General features: G+C 38.7%; 1 protein-coding gene across 2 annotated transcripts in view; it reads right to left on the reverse strand.

Annotated features, from left to right (window-relative positions):
- Positions 1–16,775, reverse strand: part of DCDC2 (doublecortin domain containing 2) — a 54,744-nt gene extending 37,969 nt beyond the window's left edge. Inside the window, exons 1-2 of one of the 2 annotated variants that reach the window (XM_023919633.2) lie at positions 15,801–16,775; positions 11,521–11,572 (exon numbers count right to left, since the gene is read on the reverse strand). In XM_023919633.2, coding sequence (XP_023775401.2) covers positions 11,521–11,572; positions 15,801–16,093 — 345 coding nt within the window. In that variant the 5' untranslated portion in view covers positions 16,094–16,775. The remainder of the gene's footprint in view (positions 1–11,520; positions 11,573–15,800) is intronic. The other variant, XM_023919634.2, reaches the window with a different exon arrangement.
- Between the last annotated feature and the right edge of the window lie 747 nt (positions 16,776–17,522).

Here is a 17,522-nt window from a genome sequence, read left to right on the forward strand (position 1 = left end):
TAACAAGTTGTCTACATTTCTAAAAAAAAAAACAAACAAAAACCATAAAAGCTTAAAGGATTAAATAGCCAGCACGTAGAGAGACATGCTTTCAAATAGATGTACAAAGTTTATTTAAAGTGGCAATTTTCCAGTCACTGTGTAAAGCAGTCTAATGACATGGTATGTTGCAGTTTTATCACCCTCAGTGATAAATTACCCAGTACTTCTTATTTAATTTTTGGGAAATTATCTGAACTCCTGTGCTTTTAGTCTTTGCTTGGATTTTCATACAAACTCATTTAGCAATGACTGGAATTCTTTCCAGATCTTTCTCTTGTGTACACTGAAAAGAAAGGTGCTCAACCTAGTAGATATTCCAAATTGGCTAAAAATTATTATTAAAATAATCAAATCTGACTTCCCACATGAGTCAAAGAATGTCACACAGCAAATTCTGCTCCAAGCTCATAAATTCTAGAGGTGAGATAGCAAACTTAGGAGAAAAGGAACCAACAAAACAAAAGCAATACTGGCACTCAGTGTACAATCATTTCAAGTAAAATACAAGAAGTAAATATGTTGAACAAAATCTGCTTTCAGTGTCTGCTGAAAAAGAATATTTATTCTGAATTCAACTCACTTCAACTTCTTGCATTTTTCAAATGCCCTTGTGAGCTGTGTAGCCCTCTCAAACATTTTTTTTTTGAGAGACTCAGAGGACAAAAAGCCCACAGTGGTCATGGAGGGAGAAAGGCAGAATCAGCCTTTGCACAGCTACATAGACTAAAAAGACTAAACAGATGCAATCAACCCCAGGAGGGCATGGTGATTTGAAGCTCAGTTCAAAGGGATATTTTAGCCAGAGACATCTAAAAGAGGAGAGACAGCAAGGAAGATGTTACTACTGCATTGTGCCAGTATTGCTTGCAGACCAGACTGGGAAGCAGACTCCTGGCATGGCTGGGGACCTTCCCTTAATGCAAGCATCTCACAAGCCATTTGCATTTACTCCTTAAGATCTGTTTTGTAGTTGCATGCTTGTTTTGGCTTCATACAAAGAGAAATTTTGTACTAGACTGTACATTAGCTGTGCACTAATGCCTAAGGTAACTGCAGTTCACAGTCTTGCTGTTAATTCCAGCATGATCTGAGAGATTCACACATACTACTACAGGCTTGGAAAGAGAGTAAGAGGTTGTTATCATACAGCTCATTAGGAGAGGCAGACATTTTTTGGGAACTGCCAAATAACTTAGGAACTCAGCCATTCTTGAAGAAACATTTGAAGCATACTCTTCAGAGCATACCTGGTCATTTATGTCACCAAAATTTGAAATGAAAATTTACTGGAAAAGAAACAAAAATACAGCTTAAGCTTCAACATCTGAAAACATTTATATTGCTGGTGTCAGCCATTAAAAGGGTTCTTTTCTCAGTGTAAACAATCTAATAAAGAGCTTCAGCATACAGGGGGAAAAAAGTTAACTTTCTAAACGTTATGCTACTGGAGGACAAGACAATACTGATTTACTTCCATAGCATCAGGTCCTAATGTTTAGGCTCCAAACACAGGTTGCACACAAAATGTGAGTTACGGAATCTTGGATGCCCTTACACCTTTCTTTGTAGCTGGTAGGTTGCCAGGACAATCCCCTGTAAAATATCCAATACATAAATAGTAAAAAAAGTTGATTCCACATCCATTCCTGATGCTCACTTATGCTGCTCGAGCTCTCCCAGTCTCTCCAAACATTCCATCAGGCTAAGTTCTCTGATGCAGTCTGCAACACTCACATTCCAGTGCTCCACACCTTACTGGAACAGCTAGAGTTCTAGAAAGCTAGAAAGTATTCACTAAGCATAAAGGGGCCCTTAAGGATAGTACCAGGTGGACCCTATTACTTAATTGTTCCTGCAGGCTGCTAAAACCAATAATTTTGGTATAGGCTCCTCAGAAGGCCATCAAGCGATTTCATGTAGCCCAGTCACCAAAACCTGGAGAAAACAATAACCTGACAGAGGTTAAGAGGTCATTTATTATTTGGAGGACTGTATTTCTGCCAATAATAGAAACTGAAGCATCAACTTGGAATTTTGGATTTCTCTCTGAGGATCAATATTTCTGACAGCCTTCTGCAGCCTTACAAGTTTAGGTTTGTTATTAAACAAGCAGACTGCAAGGGATTAGAACATTGGACCAGCTTGGGCCAAGACTAAATATTTGTCTACTCAACCTAAACATGGCCTAAACTGGAACAAAATGTCAACTTGCATTGTTTATCCAAGCCTGTTTAAATCAATGTACCTTCTTTATTAAAAGAAAATGAAGAGAATATGTTAGTGCAAAACTACATTTGATAAAGTGAAACTACAAAAATCAGAGCATGCTCTGACATCATGTTTTATGAAGATCACACTACACTGTGAATAAAAAAGAAAAAGCCCACCACTTCCACGCTATACACCCCTCTTCTCATTAATCTGACTGTTCTGTTCATAGAGGTTAGAATAACTTCTGTCTGATCAATGTTAAGCTATTTGTGGTTGTGAAAAGCAAGGTACCTAACTTCAAAATACAGAAGTATACATTAATAAAAGATCAAGTGCTCAGCCACAGTAAATCAGTTTAGTTCCTCTGAAGTATTTGGAGTTCCACTAAACCATCCCAGCGGAAGACCTGGTCCTGGGTTTAATTAAAGAATACATAGTTCTGCTCCTATTATGTTTGTAGGAGGCACCACAATGTTGCAGTGTCTGGAATAGCCTGACCCCTCTGGCACTGTAGAGTTACATATTAACAACAAAGGGTCTTGGGTGAAAGTTTGTGCTTACATTAAGAGACCAGTATCACTAGCCCCCTAACCCCTTTATTTTCATTTCACCAGCCACATTCTCTGATGATGTAAATCAGCATTTTCCAATTTACGTCAGCAACTGCAAGCAGATTTACATTAACCAGTGGTCTGACCCCATTATGATTTTATCTTTAAATTTTGTACATTTTCAGTTTGTTTGAAAAGACCCATTTAAGGGCAGCTTCCATTTCCTACTGACAAATGTTGCCAACAATTCGTAATTTGTGATGAGATACTTATCTGAGGTATTACACGACAACACACAGCAGCAACACAAAGTGTTCAGGGCATGAAGTAACTCAGAAAACTTTATGTAAGTTGGAAGCAATAAATCCAATGAGAATTTACAAAGCAACGAGAGCTACACACAGCTGTAAATACATCATGGGAGCACAGACACTCAAAAACACCACAATATTTATTTTTCTATTCTTTAAAAATAAAAAATAAATTTATTTCACACAGAGCCTCTTACAGCAGTATAGATTTTACTTACTTCATAGAGAAGTTACCATCTGTGAAATGGCTTTGCAAAGTCTGGGGAAAACAAAACAGCTAAACTCAGCACAGGTTAGCTTCTGGGAATGAGAATCACCCTGCAGTGATTGAGGACTGTAAACACTTCAATCGCAGAACACATTTTACAGAGCCTCTTGGAATCCAGCTTTCATCTTCAGTCATAATACACTGCAGTTGAACTTGTGATCAGCTCTGAGTGTCTCCTAACAGTCCTTTGTAAATACAAACACACAGCACATCGGCATCCAACTGAAGCAACATAATAAAATCCATGCCCTCACAGCTGTTCATTTTAAACAACAGCCTATATATTTTTCACTTATAATATATGCTAAACACAGCTATATCCTAAATATTTACAAAATTTAACAAACACAAATACAACACTTAAGAAACACATACAACACACTGCTCAACCTACTTTAGGTACTTATGTCTTCCTGTGTTGATTGTTGGGAAAAAAGCCAAAAGAAAAGCTAAATGATCAGCAGCCAAACCCTTACCTCTGTCACACTGTCATATTTTTGTAAGAAAACCACTTTAAATTAGTCTGTGTGTATCCACATGTATACTTGAATATAATGTGTGTGTATGCATAAACATAAATACACTTTAATACAACTTTAATTTTAAAAAAAGTTACATTTATGGTCAGCTGACTATATGAAAACAAATTAGAACAGTAAGTTTTCTAAAGCTATTACAGCACAGGAAACATCTGTTTTATAGAAACATGACTTTTACTTTTTTGATAGGCATTTTTAGACACATTGATAAAAGAGGAAGAGTCAAACATGCCACCTTTTTTTAGAAGATCATGGATGGGCCTGCTTATGCAATCTTTCTAATTCCAAGAAGTGTTACATTGGAAAGAGAATGTCACACATATGGCATTTAATGGAAATCATCATTGAGAATGGCTATTCATGGAAGGACTCATGAAGGACATAGATAAAAAATAATGGTTTTCACTTCTTTCACATGCTAACCAATAAAAAGTAATAAACATAATATCTAACATGAGGATGTATCAAAATTAAGTTTATTTGTTTTGGTTGGTATGAACCTATATGCTGATCCCCATGAATAGAGTTTTTTGCTTCTGTGAATGCTGCACTATACTTCTCAATACTTATTATAAAAATATAGACTGGAAAGTGGGACAGACTCTGAAAACTACCTAGCCTCCTCTTGGCTTCTTAGGACTAGTAAGAGTCCTAAGACTCTAAGCACAGGACAGTTCACAGAGTCAACCCTTGTATACATGAAAGGTATAGTTAATGAATTAGTCTTTTAACTGGCTTCTGAACATGCCAGTCTACATATTCAGTTTCTAAAAAGGTGATTTTTATGCATTTGAGAATAGCTTCAAATAAAAATGTGCCATTCTTAGCTTTTCCTTTCAGTGTTCATTAAATAATTAGACATAATGCTAAGTAAAGAAGCCTGTCAGAATTTTCAGTGCTGCCATGAATACATATACCAGTTACCCATAGCTAAGAAATGGTATCACTAACTGATTTATTTCCTTCCCTTACCAGGGGGCAATTAAACAGCTGCATGATTTATAGGATAAGATGTATTTACAAAGCAACACTGGACAGCAACAAAGCATGAGCCAAAAAATGAAATGTGTCTCAACCAGATGCCCTGTGATGCTTTGATTTTTATGGGTATAGGAGCTGGTCTTATTGCTACCAATGTAGTCCTGGGTGCTACGCACATCTCACTCATTACTCATGTCACATTATAACTAACCTTTTGAAGCTGTAAATATTTCAACACGATGTCACATTCCAAATTTATCAGCTCATGCAATGAGCCATGGCCTTGCCAGTTTGTTACAATGGCCTGTTTGTTAATCAATGTGCCCAGGAAAATTGAGAACAAATATTTACATTTCCCTGGGGCAGAACTGCGGTCAAAAGAACCAAAACCCCATTGATACACACCATCACCACCCTGTGATGTGAAAGAAAGGAATGTTCAAGGTTCAGTGATCAAAACCAAACTAGAACAATAAGTTTTGTAAAGTTATTACTGCACAGGAAACATGTTATCTACTTCATAGAAACATGACTTTTTTTTTTAATGGACATTTTTTACACATTGACTAAAGTTGCAGGGTCAAACTCACTGAGGCATTTGCCTAGTACAAAACCATTTCAGTTATCCTTTGCAGTAACTAACCTGGATAATCCACATTTCCCTGGCTACTTTGCACTGCTAGATGGTACTCTGGATAGTACAAAACAGCCTTGAGCCAGAGACTATGAGCATGTATACTGGTGTGGATATAAAGCAACACCCAAACTTCTATTAACTGAGCAACAGGCCACAAGACCACAGATGCACACAAACTTCTCAGCTCACATAAAACACGGATGAGCTGGAAATGAGCTATTCCACAGCAGACAGTTGTGCAATGACTAAGAGAGCCTTCTAGACTGCAAAGCTCCTACAAAATTCACAGAGAGTTGAAACCTGTTCACCTGCAAGGTAAATCACCCTCCTTTTCACTCATGGTAAGTGAAATGGACTTGGATATTGGTACATTAGTGAGTAAATCTCACCCTAGTTAATTACACCCTGGAAAGAAAAATTTTTCAGTCTGGATCTGCCATAATTTTAGGACATTGGACTAGCGGCCGAATCTTCAGCTGGGGTAAGTCAGACAATGGCATGGCCTTACCTACCCAGAAACTTAGCCTGTGCAATGCTCCAAAATAGATCCCATCTGTGTTCCCTCTTGATTCCAAGAATAAATCCCATTCCTTCTCTGAGTTGCATGCTGTACCCACACTGCTTACAACACACACAATGATGGTATCAATAATACAGAGTTTAGTCAAGCAAAATAGATCCTGACATTAATTTCTGACACTGACATGATAGTCAGAAATCAATTCTGATTCCAACTGGTCATGTCTCTCACATTTTGTGTATTTTCCTCAAATTCCTTAGACTAATTAAACTAAAAGGAAGCCTCTGGTCTTAACAGCTCATCAGAAGGACCTGAGGCTAGGAGCAGCCAAAAGATGAAGAACAAAAAACAATCCCCCTAAAATATTTTTTTTTCACCATTTTTAATCAAAGGCAAAAATTGTTAATGTTTCAAGTAAGTTAATTTAATATACAGCAACAAATTATTGATGAGACTAACATATGCCTCATTAAAAGCTTCAGTATTGGCTCCTCTTCACTCTCTCCTGGTCTCCTCACATGCCAGGAAGACCAGTTACCCTACTGAACAAGGCAGGTGTTAATCATGGAAGAGAACAGCTGTCAAGTTTCAGATCAAACTCAATACAGACCATGGAATTCTCCAGTAGCATTTTTCTCTCTTTCTGCTGCTCAAAAAAATCACTAAATCGCTCTGTAAGCAAACTGCTAATCAAAATAATTGCAACTGCACAGTTTAGGTAAAACAGCAGTATGTAAAGAGAAATTTTATGCATCCACAGCTCAAATAAGGAAAAAAAGGGCACAGCTTATCTTCTAACTGGATGTCTGGGAAGTTCTCTGATTCTTCCTGGTCTCAGGCTGTGAACACTCAGGAAGAGGATTTGTTTTGTATGTCTTGTTGTGCTAATTATGTTACCGGGATACTAAATACCAAACAATGGCATACCACGTTTAACTATTAAAAGATGTTGCTCAGGAGATTAAAGACATATATCAAATTTTTTCAAACTTTGCATTTTAATAGTCTTATTCCTTAAAATACACTTACAGCAGAATTACTAATTAATTTAACATGAGAAAAGGAGAAAATTCTTGCCCAGTCTGTGACATCAGCAATAGAAGAAATCAAATGGGTCAGATATAGAGTAGCAAGAGGGTTTAGTTTTGCATTCTGGCAAAAGAGTATGAAATAGACTTTTATACACAACTTGTTACCAGCCATATGGCATTTTGTATTTAGCAATTTTGGGTAGCACAAATAATGTTTGAGTTTTTTTAATTCTTAGGAAAGGAGCTGGGAAGAATATCTTATGTAGTTATATTGTTTTGACATCAAAAGGCTGTAATTTGCACAGCCTGGGATCATTTCTAGTATCTATTCAGTCCCTTTTACAAAACTATCTTCTGTACAGAGAAAATATCCATGAACCATTTCTAGCTGACAGATTCTAAAGTGAATCAAGAGCCCAATAATTGAAAAATGACAAGATTTTTCTTATGATTAAACATGTACGTTGTCAAATACAACAAACAGTAGTTTTAAAATAAAAAATAATTATAAATACTGTTATTTTTCATGAGAAGGTACTTGAAAAAGAATTACTCATGTTAAGTTAGATACAAGGTATATCCAGCATGAATATACCAAAATAATTTGTGAAACCGGGACAACATCATAAACTTCCCAAATGTAATTTTTACAAATAAATCAAATCACACTACTGCTGAGAGATGAGTGGTGACTTTGTCAAGCAACAAAGGATGAAAACAAACCAACTGCCATGAATGATACTAGAATAATTTAATTTTGAAATATGGGGGAACAGAAGGAAACACAGGATTTGCAAGTCTTCAAAATATTTTTATAGCATCATCTTAGATGTTTTTGGGGGAAATTTTAGTGTTAAGTTCATATATACCAAGTCTCAAACTTTGTATTTTCTACCTCACACTCCCCTCTCACTGTGCTCGCCTCTTCTGTCAGCACTGGACAACAGGGAACCTTTCCTGTCCCAGGACCTCACCAAGAACACAGTGGCCAGCTGACCTACACTGAGATTTGCCAATCAGTATGTCTGGTCCACAATGCCCCCCAGCAGCTGCTGAGTGATGGGCTGCACCCAGAGACCACCAGCAGAAGACATTCTGACAGTCACATTTTCACCCTGTAGTCACACTTCAGCACCGGCACAAACACGTTCTGTGAAGCTCCCTAGCAATCAAAAGCGCTTTACTCCATGTCCTAGCCCACGTCAGTGTCACCCAGAATGTGACCAGTGTGAGAAGTGATTGGCACTGGACCAGAAAAAGAAGATTTAAATTTTAAAAATGATCAGACATTCACTGAAATCCTTGTGATTAGTAAGTGTTTTCACCAGGGAGAGATGTTCTGGAGATGTATACAGATACAAAATTTGCAGGTCATACATGTAGGAGAGCTTTGAGGAATCTTTACTAATCCTCTGAAGAATCATTTGTAAAAATATTGATTATTCTATTCAACAAATACTCCTACAAACATGACAACACCTAAACAAAATGATAAAACAAGAAGTTGCAAACAAAAAAGGAGTTATGGAACAATAAATTAAGTTCATGTAGAACAGTGAAAAAGTGATTTGGCACTGGGAAAATGTGACATAGTTGTGTCAGAGCTGCCCACACAATCACCTTTTCCTAGAAGTCCAGGAGAAAAAGTGAAGTGCAGACAAAAAACCTCAATGTTCTTACTACCAAGAAGATCAACCAAGGGCAAATGCATCAGGAGTAGAGTATCTTACTTCAGGGCTACTATGGCCTTCTGATAACAGATGCTGTTTCATACAGCCAGCATAACCTTCCTTTTTTATCTCAGTTGCAAGAGACTGGTTCTTCAATACCAAAATACTTCTGCTTTTCTTGGGAACCAGTAATTCTTTGCTGTTACAATATCACATGGCAAAGTTCATGTATTACAGTGTGCTCATAGAGTAGTTGGTCATAAGAAGCCAAAGAAGAAAGGAGGTTCCATCTGGATATATTTTTTTGAAGCAAAGAGAGTTTAAAATAAATTGCTGGCTACAGGACTTGCAAATGCAAAAGCTCAGTTGATTCTTCTTCAGCTTGCCCAGCCCCAAAGGCAAGTAAAATTCATCTTTTTTGAGTGCAGAGGGAGAGACCATCTAGATCAGACAGTGCCTAGAGAAATACAAATGTCCACACTTTCCACATTATAATTGGAAAATAACATTCAGTACCTTTTAAAAACAATTAAGCTTATAATGAACAACTGGTAACTCTGTTGGTCTGTATTTTCTCAAGAGATTAATTGTTAGGTTCCTCAAGCACATCATTTAAAGTGTATTTGGACTTGCACATCAGCTTTGGTACAAAAGGGATCTCTCTTGCAAAACAAGAAGCTCAGTTGCCAAAAGAAGTGATGGATGAAAACATACCTGAGAAAGAGTTTGTAACAAAGCTTTACCTTGGGTAAGGATGAAATATTTTTACTATTTTGTCTGCAACTAACACAACTGTTAAAATTTTGAGACATATTATTACATCATGATGGCTCTGCCAGAGGATTTACACCATATCTTGAACATCAATTTTTTCTTTGCTTAATTCTATTTTGACACACATTTTCTAGTTATTTGCAAATTTAAAGTAATTGAGATGTTGCCTTGGAAGAACAACATTAAAGTGCTCCCAAAAGCAGATGTCAAGCATTTGGCAGTTTTAACTAACACAAAAGAAAACATACAGCTGCATACAAATGCACAGTGTACAGCTGCTGCATAAAGTTTTCTTCATTTTAACTCCCTGAACACTAACCAGAATCAGAAATAGATATTTGTAATTGTTTTAGTGGAGAAAATTCCAAATTACACGTGCTTGATGGAATTGATACCTTTGCACTTAAGCACAATAGGAATAATGCTGCCTTTCTTGGTCCTACAACAAATCTAGGGTTTTGATTTCTAAGTGAACATCTGAAAAAAAAGTAAAACCAGGACTTTCTGCCTCATATCATTTTAACAAAAACTAATTTAGTCATTAAAACTTCTGTTACTAGACCCCTGAAGGTTCATTCCTAGTATAAAATTATTAGGTCATGAAGACAATTGTGTTATTCATAAACCCACATAAAAATCTGTAGACTATCAGTATGTTTCATCTCATTTTTATGACTCCTCTCCCTAGATAAATCAATCATGTTAAATCCAGCACAGGGATTTAAATTCAGCACAGGGAAAGTGGAGATTGCAAATGTAAGTCAAATATGAAGAAGAAAGCTGAGATAATGGAGGATTTATACTGGGTTACTTCAAAACCCTGAGACATGGCTGGAAGTCTTAAGATAATATACAATGAACAGTGATTCCAGACAAAATAATAAATGCATCTTTTATCAAACATGCAACTAAGTAAAAAAACTCAACTTCTACAACTACTTCTCCAACTGCACAGACTTTCTGTTACATCAAAAATATTCTAAGGATTGCAACAAAATAATCAGCCTTAAAATTAGCCTTTAAAAAGTGAGGCTGTAGTTGTACTGACTATCCAACTAAGTAAATTTACAGAATAGTTGTAGCAGCATATCAAATCTTCAACTTGAATTTGATCTTTCTGTTCATGAGCCCATTCAATAAGATACAAGTTTTGCTCAATTATAAAACTGTTGTATTTCACAGCCTCTGAATAAGAAGTATCTGAGTATCATGGTAAAGGTCATTAGGACAATTTTGAGGATCTTCTGGTACAAGGTGTCCTCCTGTCTGAACACACCTGTTTATTCAAATCACTGAATTGCTGAAAATGTGGACTGAGAGCACAAGGCAAAAGAAATTGAAAAACAAGTGAGCTGATGCTTCTTGCGAGCCAGAGGCCGTAATTCAAATGTTTGTTGGGAGTCACTGTTACCTCCATACACAGGAAAAGAGTAAAAATAATGCAGAGCCACATATCTCACACAAATCCACATATGATGCCTTTTGAAGCTTGTAATTTTCTCTTCCAACTACAGTGTTAGCACTGTTGAAGAGAAATGACTGAGCTTGGAAAATTATGGACTAGAACTAGTTAGAAGTTTACAGTGGTATTTTTCAAAGAAAAATGTCCCTTCTTCAGAGGAAATACCAGGTTTTGAAGAAAATTTGTTGGTCCAAAACTCCCAAAATTCTCATTCCTACCATTTTTTTTCTGCAAGTACAGATCTCCCTTAGGTTTACAACCAAATTTGATGAAGACAACAGGAGATATTTTTTCTTATTGAGTTTTTAACTGTATATGGCAATTTAGAAAGCTGAGAAGACAGTCAATGTCTCATGCTCAGAGCAACCAGAGCAATAATCAGTGAAGAAATATCTGCAGAATGGTAGCTTACTGTATTATAATAAAATTTAATTTAAAAAAAATGTATTAAAAAAGTCATGCATAAATGCAGGCATGTCACTAACATAAACCACAGGCTTACTTCAATATTTCACCATCCTACCTCATTATTGACTTCAGCAGGTTTTTTCTTTGTTTCTCCAATGTCTAAATAGCTGTAGAAAGAAAATGGGTTTGATTATTTACATAAGCATCTAACTTTCACAATACAAATATTTTACACATTTTTTCATACGTGAAGGTTTTAAAATTTGTTATGAGTCAAAATAACAGAAAAAGTAAGTAATAATTAATATTAATTAACTCTTAATATAAATCTTCAGGCTAGCCCTCTGGGCTAATATAAAAGACAGGGGAGAACCAACCACCTATCTTCAAGTCACTGGTGATTAGAACAGACTGTCAATAACCCCCTTGTCAAAAAGAAGCTCATATACAGCTGTGAGGTGGATCAATAACTCTCAGCACAGCATCACCTTACCGGAGTTTTCAAAGTCATCCTCTTGCCTCTGAGTTTCTCACAGTAAGTCTCTGGTAGATTTAAATTTTCCTGCACACCTGAGGGACTCAGGTTTATCAGCTAAAGTTTAAAAGGGTCTACATCGCTTCAGTTTTAATCGAATGTGGGCACATCTGAACACTCATTTCTCATGGCTGGATGAATCAACAGTAGCTTCATAATTATTTTATGGATAAAATACAAGCCTCAACTGGACAAGCAAACAAAATACATCTATTTGGACAATATTATGTTATCCTTGTAATGTTCCCTGATCTCACTTCCAGTGGGAAGGTGCTTTACCAGGCATTTCAGACTAGAAGACCTTATCTGAGAAATCAGGTATACCTAAAGCCAAGCATTGGTGTAGGCTCACCAAAAGACCTCAGATCTCACAACACATCTGCAGCCCTTCAGCTGGGATCAGATTCATTTGCCAGAAGAAACTTTCCTACTTGGCCAAAGTTAAGAATTGGTGGGGCTTGAATGAAGGTGCAAAAGTAGTAAAGAGAGGGGGAAAAAAGAAAGAAAAGCATCATTCTTTCTTTGAAGGAATGGCAATCATTTATCAAGGTACCAGAGAATGGCCACAGGGATTTCAAGGCTTTGTTGTGAGAGGGCAGTAGGACACAGCAAAGTTGCCAGGCCACGCTTGAAAGTGCATGCCAATGCTTTGAAAAAGGTAAGTGTAGCAACATAGGATAATATTTTTTAAAGCCTCATGTTTAAAAAAAAAATAATAATTACAACTGTTACAAGCTCTCAGTTTAAAAAGGAATGAGTTCTCTTTAGACCAAAACCAAGAAGTCTTACGGCCGGCAAGATTGAACAGAAATAAGTGCCTGAGGCAAAATGGTTCCAACAGCCTGTAACAACACCTGCAGACTGTGGTTCTTGTTTCCCAAACACCTGTAAATTACTTCACCAAGAACTATGAAAAGTGAAAAAGAAAAGCAAATACATAGTCAAAGGCTTAAATTCACTGTGCAGTAGTCTGGGCATTCAATCATCAAATTTCAAGGACCTGCAAATCTGAAAAATTCTAAATAGGAGCAATAGGCTTATTTTTTTGGATGATGGCACCCAAAAAAATGTCATACCAAAAATTTTACAGCCCTATGCTCACTTACTAAGAAAGCAGAAATGCTTCCAAACCCATGGCTAGCCAAGCCAGTGATGAAACTACAGCATTGCTTACAAAGACACAGCTGGAGAGAGGACCATCTACCATTGATGAATGAGCACAGACATAAATGGGAAAAGGAAGGAGGATGGAGGAGTAGCAAGCTGAAAAAAAACCTATAAAATGGAAACCAGCTCCAGCATAGAGTCTTCTTTCAGGAAGCTGAGAGCTGGAGAAGAACTCCACAGGGGAGCAGCCTACATGTGCATTCTCACTCACCACTCTAACAACTACAATACACCAACACACCTTACTACATATATGCAAAAAAAAGGGTGTGTTAACTTAGCACACCTCTAAATGACAAAACAAGCTGGAAAACTTCTTATATGTTACAAAAGTTACCAACATTGACTAAAAGTTCCTCCATTAAAGAAAATGTCTACATTTTTTTTCCTAAAATCAGAATTTCTAAATGCCGATTGTCTTATTTTATTTAAAAAATTATTCAGCAGTTTATCTAGAATATACACCTATATATTGATACAGAACTATCAATCTCAAAATGTTAAGAGTCAGGGTTTGGCTCATGTGCTAAAGGTGAGCACAGCTTTGTCCTGAATTCACTGTGAACAGGAAAGAAAAAGATTCACTTCTCAATGAAAGGTATCTAAGAAGAGACAAATGCACTGCTTGAAGCTGAACACTTTTGACACTTTCAAATTCTGCTACTCCTTGGATACTTCCTCCATTACACTCCCACAGCTCTCACACATCAGTGCCACAAGCCTCCATTTCAAAGTTCAGCCCCACATAGTTATCATAGCAATTAGTATATCCAATAAGAATCACTGGGGGAAAAAAATAAATAAAAAACTAGTGAATAAATAGATAAATAATAAAACTTCTTGCTGCCATCAGTCCAGATTCAGATCCTTTAAGGCAGATGCTTTGGTCTGTCACACTGTAATTGTTTACCTGTGACACATAAAACAAAAATACACACTTTTCTTTCATTCCTTCATTTCCTTCCAAAAGTCTGTCCCTTCCAATTAACCCTTCCTCTCTGACTTTTCTGCCTAAGATATCTCCCTAATTACCATTCTGTCTACAGCCCAATTAAGAACAATTTTAACATTTAGCCCTTCAACTTGTCTTTAATGCTTATAAAAGCACTGCCAACATTTCCAGCACTATGTAAACAAATACTAGTAAGTGAACAACTCCAATTCTGAATTGAAACGGACCTCAAGTCATCCAATTTATCCAGTCTACAGCACAGAACTAGGACATATTATCAAGGGATATATAAAACAGCCTCTTTTTACCAAGTCCCTTAGGTTAGCTCTTCTTAAATTATTATCTTTATTGGCTTTAAATAACAAGATACCCTGTTGCATTTTTCAACCATAAAGGTCTGAAAAAGTATCACCAAAAAACTCTGACCTTAAAATGTGAACTGACAAAAAGAAATGCTTTTCCCTATGCAATGTAAATCCAGAGAGCCCAATCCTCTAAACAGTGCGTGCTAATGCCAAACATTTACTTAGTTGTAGCCTATCAAACACAAAACACATTTAGAGAGGTGTAACACGATGTGATGATAACTAACAATTTTAAGCTATCCACGGAACCACAGGATTTAATTTCAAAAGGAAATGGTACCTCTCTCTTAGAGTTGAGCACTGCATTTGACAAGGAAAAGAGTAAGTATTGTTGGAAAAGGGCTTATATTTAGCCTGCTATTTTTCCTACTGAAGTGCAAGAAGTTTTAATAAATCTTTAGAAGCAGCTAGTGACAGAAATGGTAAGAGTGATGATAGAGATCCTGTTCATTACACAGAGTTTTGTCCTGAAACATAATGAGCCGCTAATGAGCTCTCCTGAAAAATAAAGTGTCCTCAACTCTACAGAGGTAAGATGAGGAAGACACTGTAAAGGTCTTGATGATGTAAGTTGATGATATAAACTGTCAAACATCTCCAGGAAGGGATTGTTAATTTTGAGACTTCTATAAATTCAGCTATAGGAAAAATGCCCACAAAGAGCAAAAGATGTCATAGTCAACTGAGAGCATGAAATTCACTGACAGAATTAAGAATATCTACTGATCACATGCAGAGCCACTCTGGAAACACATCTAAAAGCCCACACCTCCTTCACATTATTCTCCCAGTGACTCACTAGAAACAGACAAACTGGCAGCTTAATTCTTGGTGTCCAGGTAGGAAAAATAATTTAAATGGTCATCTTTTAAATAACAGGAGGGACATTAAAAGGCTATATACATACCCAAAATGAACAGAAGTGATGGAGATGCAGATAGCTGTGCAGAATACTTTAGATTTTTTAAAAATAAACAAGAAAGGAAGCATTGGGAATTGAATTCCCAGACTCATCAACTTTGTAGCAGGACTGTCAACACTCCACCTTTTACTGCTTTCACCCTGTTACCACTGAGCACAAATACTGGCCCTTCAGCTAAGCACAGGCATCACAACAACATGCTATTCTGCATGTCCTTTGGGTTAAAGGGCTTTTTCTCCTTTTCTACTGTTCTGTTTCTACTCTTCTACTGAACCCTTCTGGGGCTCACCTCTAAAGCTCTTTTCCTTTCAGCCTAGATCACAGCTTCTAAATTCTCTTTCCGCAATGACTAATAAAAGGGACAGGGTGAGGGGTCGACTGAAGCACTGCCACAGTGCCAAAGCCCAGATGCTGATATTCATTTCTGTATAAATCTTACATTTCAGCCACTCACTTGAGTTTCTTGAAGGCCTCCCTGCCACCAGCCACGTACTGCTCCCCACTCTGGAGCTCCTCCAGCTGCCGGACACGATGCCCGCCCCGGGGAGTGTAGATGTTTCGCACAGCTCCAAAGGGCGCCTGCACCCCGCCCGTCACCTCTTTAAGGAACACATCAAAGTTGGACACTTTCTTCTCGTGGATGACAATGCGGCGCCCCGGGAAGAAAGGGTCCCCGTTGCGATACACCAGCACGCTCTTCACGTTCGGCTGCGAGAGCCACGACGCCTTAGTGCCAGGACTAGTCATGCCGGTGTCCCCGCGCGTCCTGCGCAGCCCCGGCCGCGCCGCCTGCACCTGTTTGCTCGGGGGAGGCTCCTGCCCGGGAACCCCTCTGGCCCTGACACCGCCCACGCCGGGCACATGCCGGGCACACCTCCCGGGGGGCGATGCCGGCTCTGTGCAGCCCGTACACAGCGGCTCCTCCCAGGCAACCAGCGCGCCGCTCCCTGCGGGCGCCGGGGGAGCTCGGGGCGGGGAGCGCCAGCGCCGGCGGAAAGACGCGGCGGGACACTCGAGCTGCCACAGCAGGGACACGGACTGCCGGGGACCCGCGGCTTCGGGGGCCTTCACCCTCCGGCTCTGCCGTGAGGGGAAGCCCTACCCCCTGCTTTCCTAGGGAAACTACCCGCGTGTGCCCGGCTCCCCACCGGGAGCCTGCCCGGCAACAGAGCCACCGCGGGAAGGGGGGCGAGGGCGGCGTGCCCAGAGGCGGGCAGAGGGAACGGGAACGGGATCCGAACGAGGGAGAGAGGGAAATCCCCGCTCTGCCTCCTCCCGGCCGAGGGCCGCCTGTCGTTCCCACGAGGGAAGGAGCTGCCCTGGGCGGGGAAGCGGCGGTAGCGGGGAAACGCCGAGGCGGCGCAGCGCCCTCAGCGCGCTCCGGCACACCCTGGGGACAAGAAGCCGTAAAACCTGAAAGAAAGTAAAACTGAAGTGCCTTTAATACAATTATAATTCCTTTAACAACCTCTTTTCCCCGCCGATAGTCTCAAGTTTAAAAATGTATTAGAACTTCCTACCAGAATTTGTGTAGTGTACAGTAAGGATTGTCTTTTCAAATGGGTTTAAACACGCGGGATGGAAGGAATTTTCTTTCCTTTTAGCTTACCTCCTTTGATGGGAAAATTACCCCCCTGCTGTGAATTACAACAGAGCAGTTAACCATTACAAAAAGAGCAATTTCAGGGTGAGGGCAGTCAAACGTGCTACTGTTATTGGTTAACAGCTGAAGTTCCCCACTTGCTGCCGGTCTCCTTCTAACCAATAACGGGGAGAACCAAGCGTTTACCATCCTCGAATTGATACTGTTTAACATTGAACTTGAACTTTTTGTTATTAAAGATATGCTTTTGAGTAAAACCAAAAATGATGAGCCTCACACTGCTCTGCGTTCAAGTAGTGGTATGTCAACTGTGCTATTTTGTACCAGATTCTACCACATTTAGTTACCTTAGGTCTAATTTGTAGTCACACAACATCTTTGACAATGGAGTAAGACACTGAATATTTTATTGGTGCACACATTTTGACATTTTTTATACTTCAGAATACTGTTGGTCTTTACTTATGGGCACACTAGTTACATTCACTTTATGGATTGAAATAAAATATCACTTGAATGGTACCGGAGCACTGCTTGCCTTAAAGCAGCCTAAAATTGGTGGACAAAATCTTG

The sequence above is a fragment of the Cyanistes caeruleus genome, chromosome 1 (genome assembly GCF_971803275.1).
Source record: "Cyanistes caeruleus chromosome 1, bCyaCae1.hap1.1, whole genome shotgun sequence".
Classification (NCBI taxonomy): Eukaryota; Metazoa; Chordata; class Aves; order Passeriformes; family Paridae; genus Cyanistes; species Cyanistes caeruleus.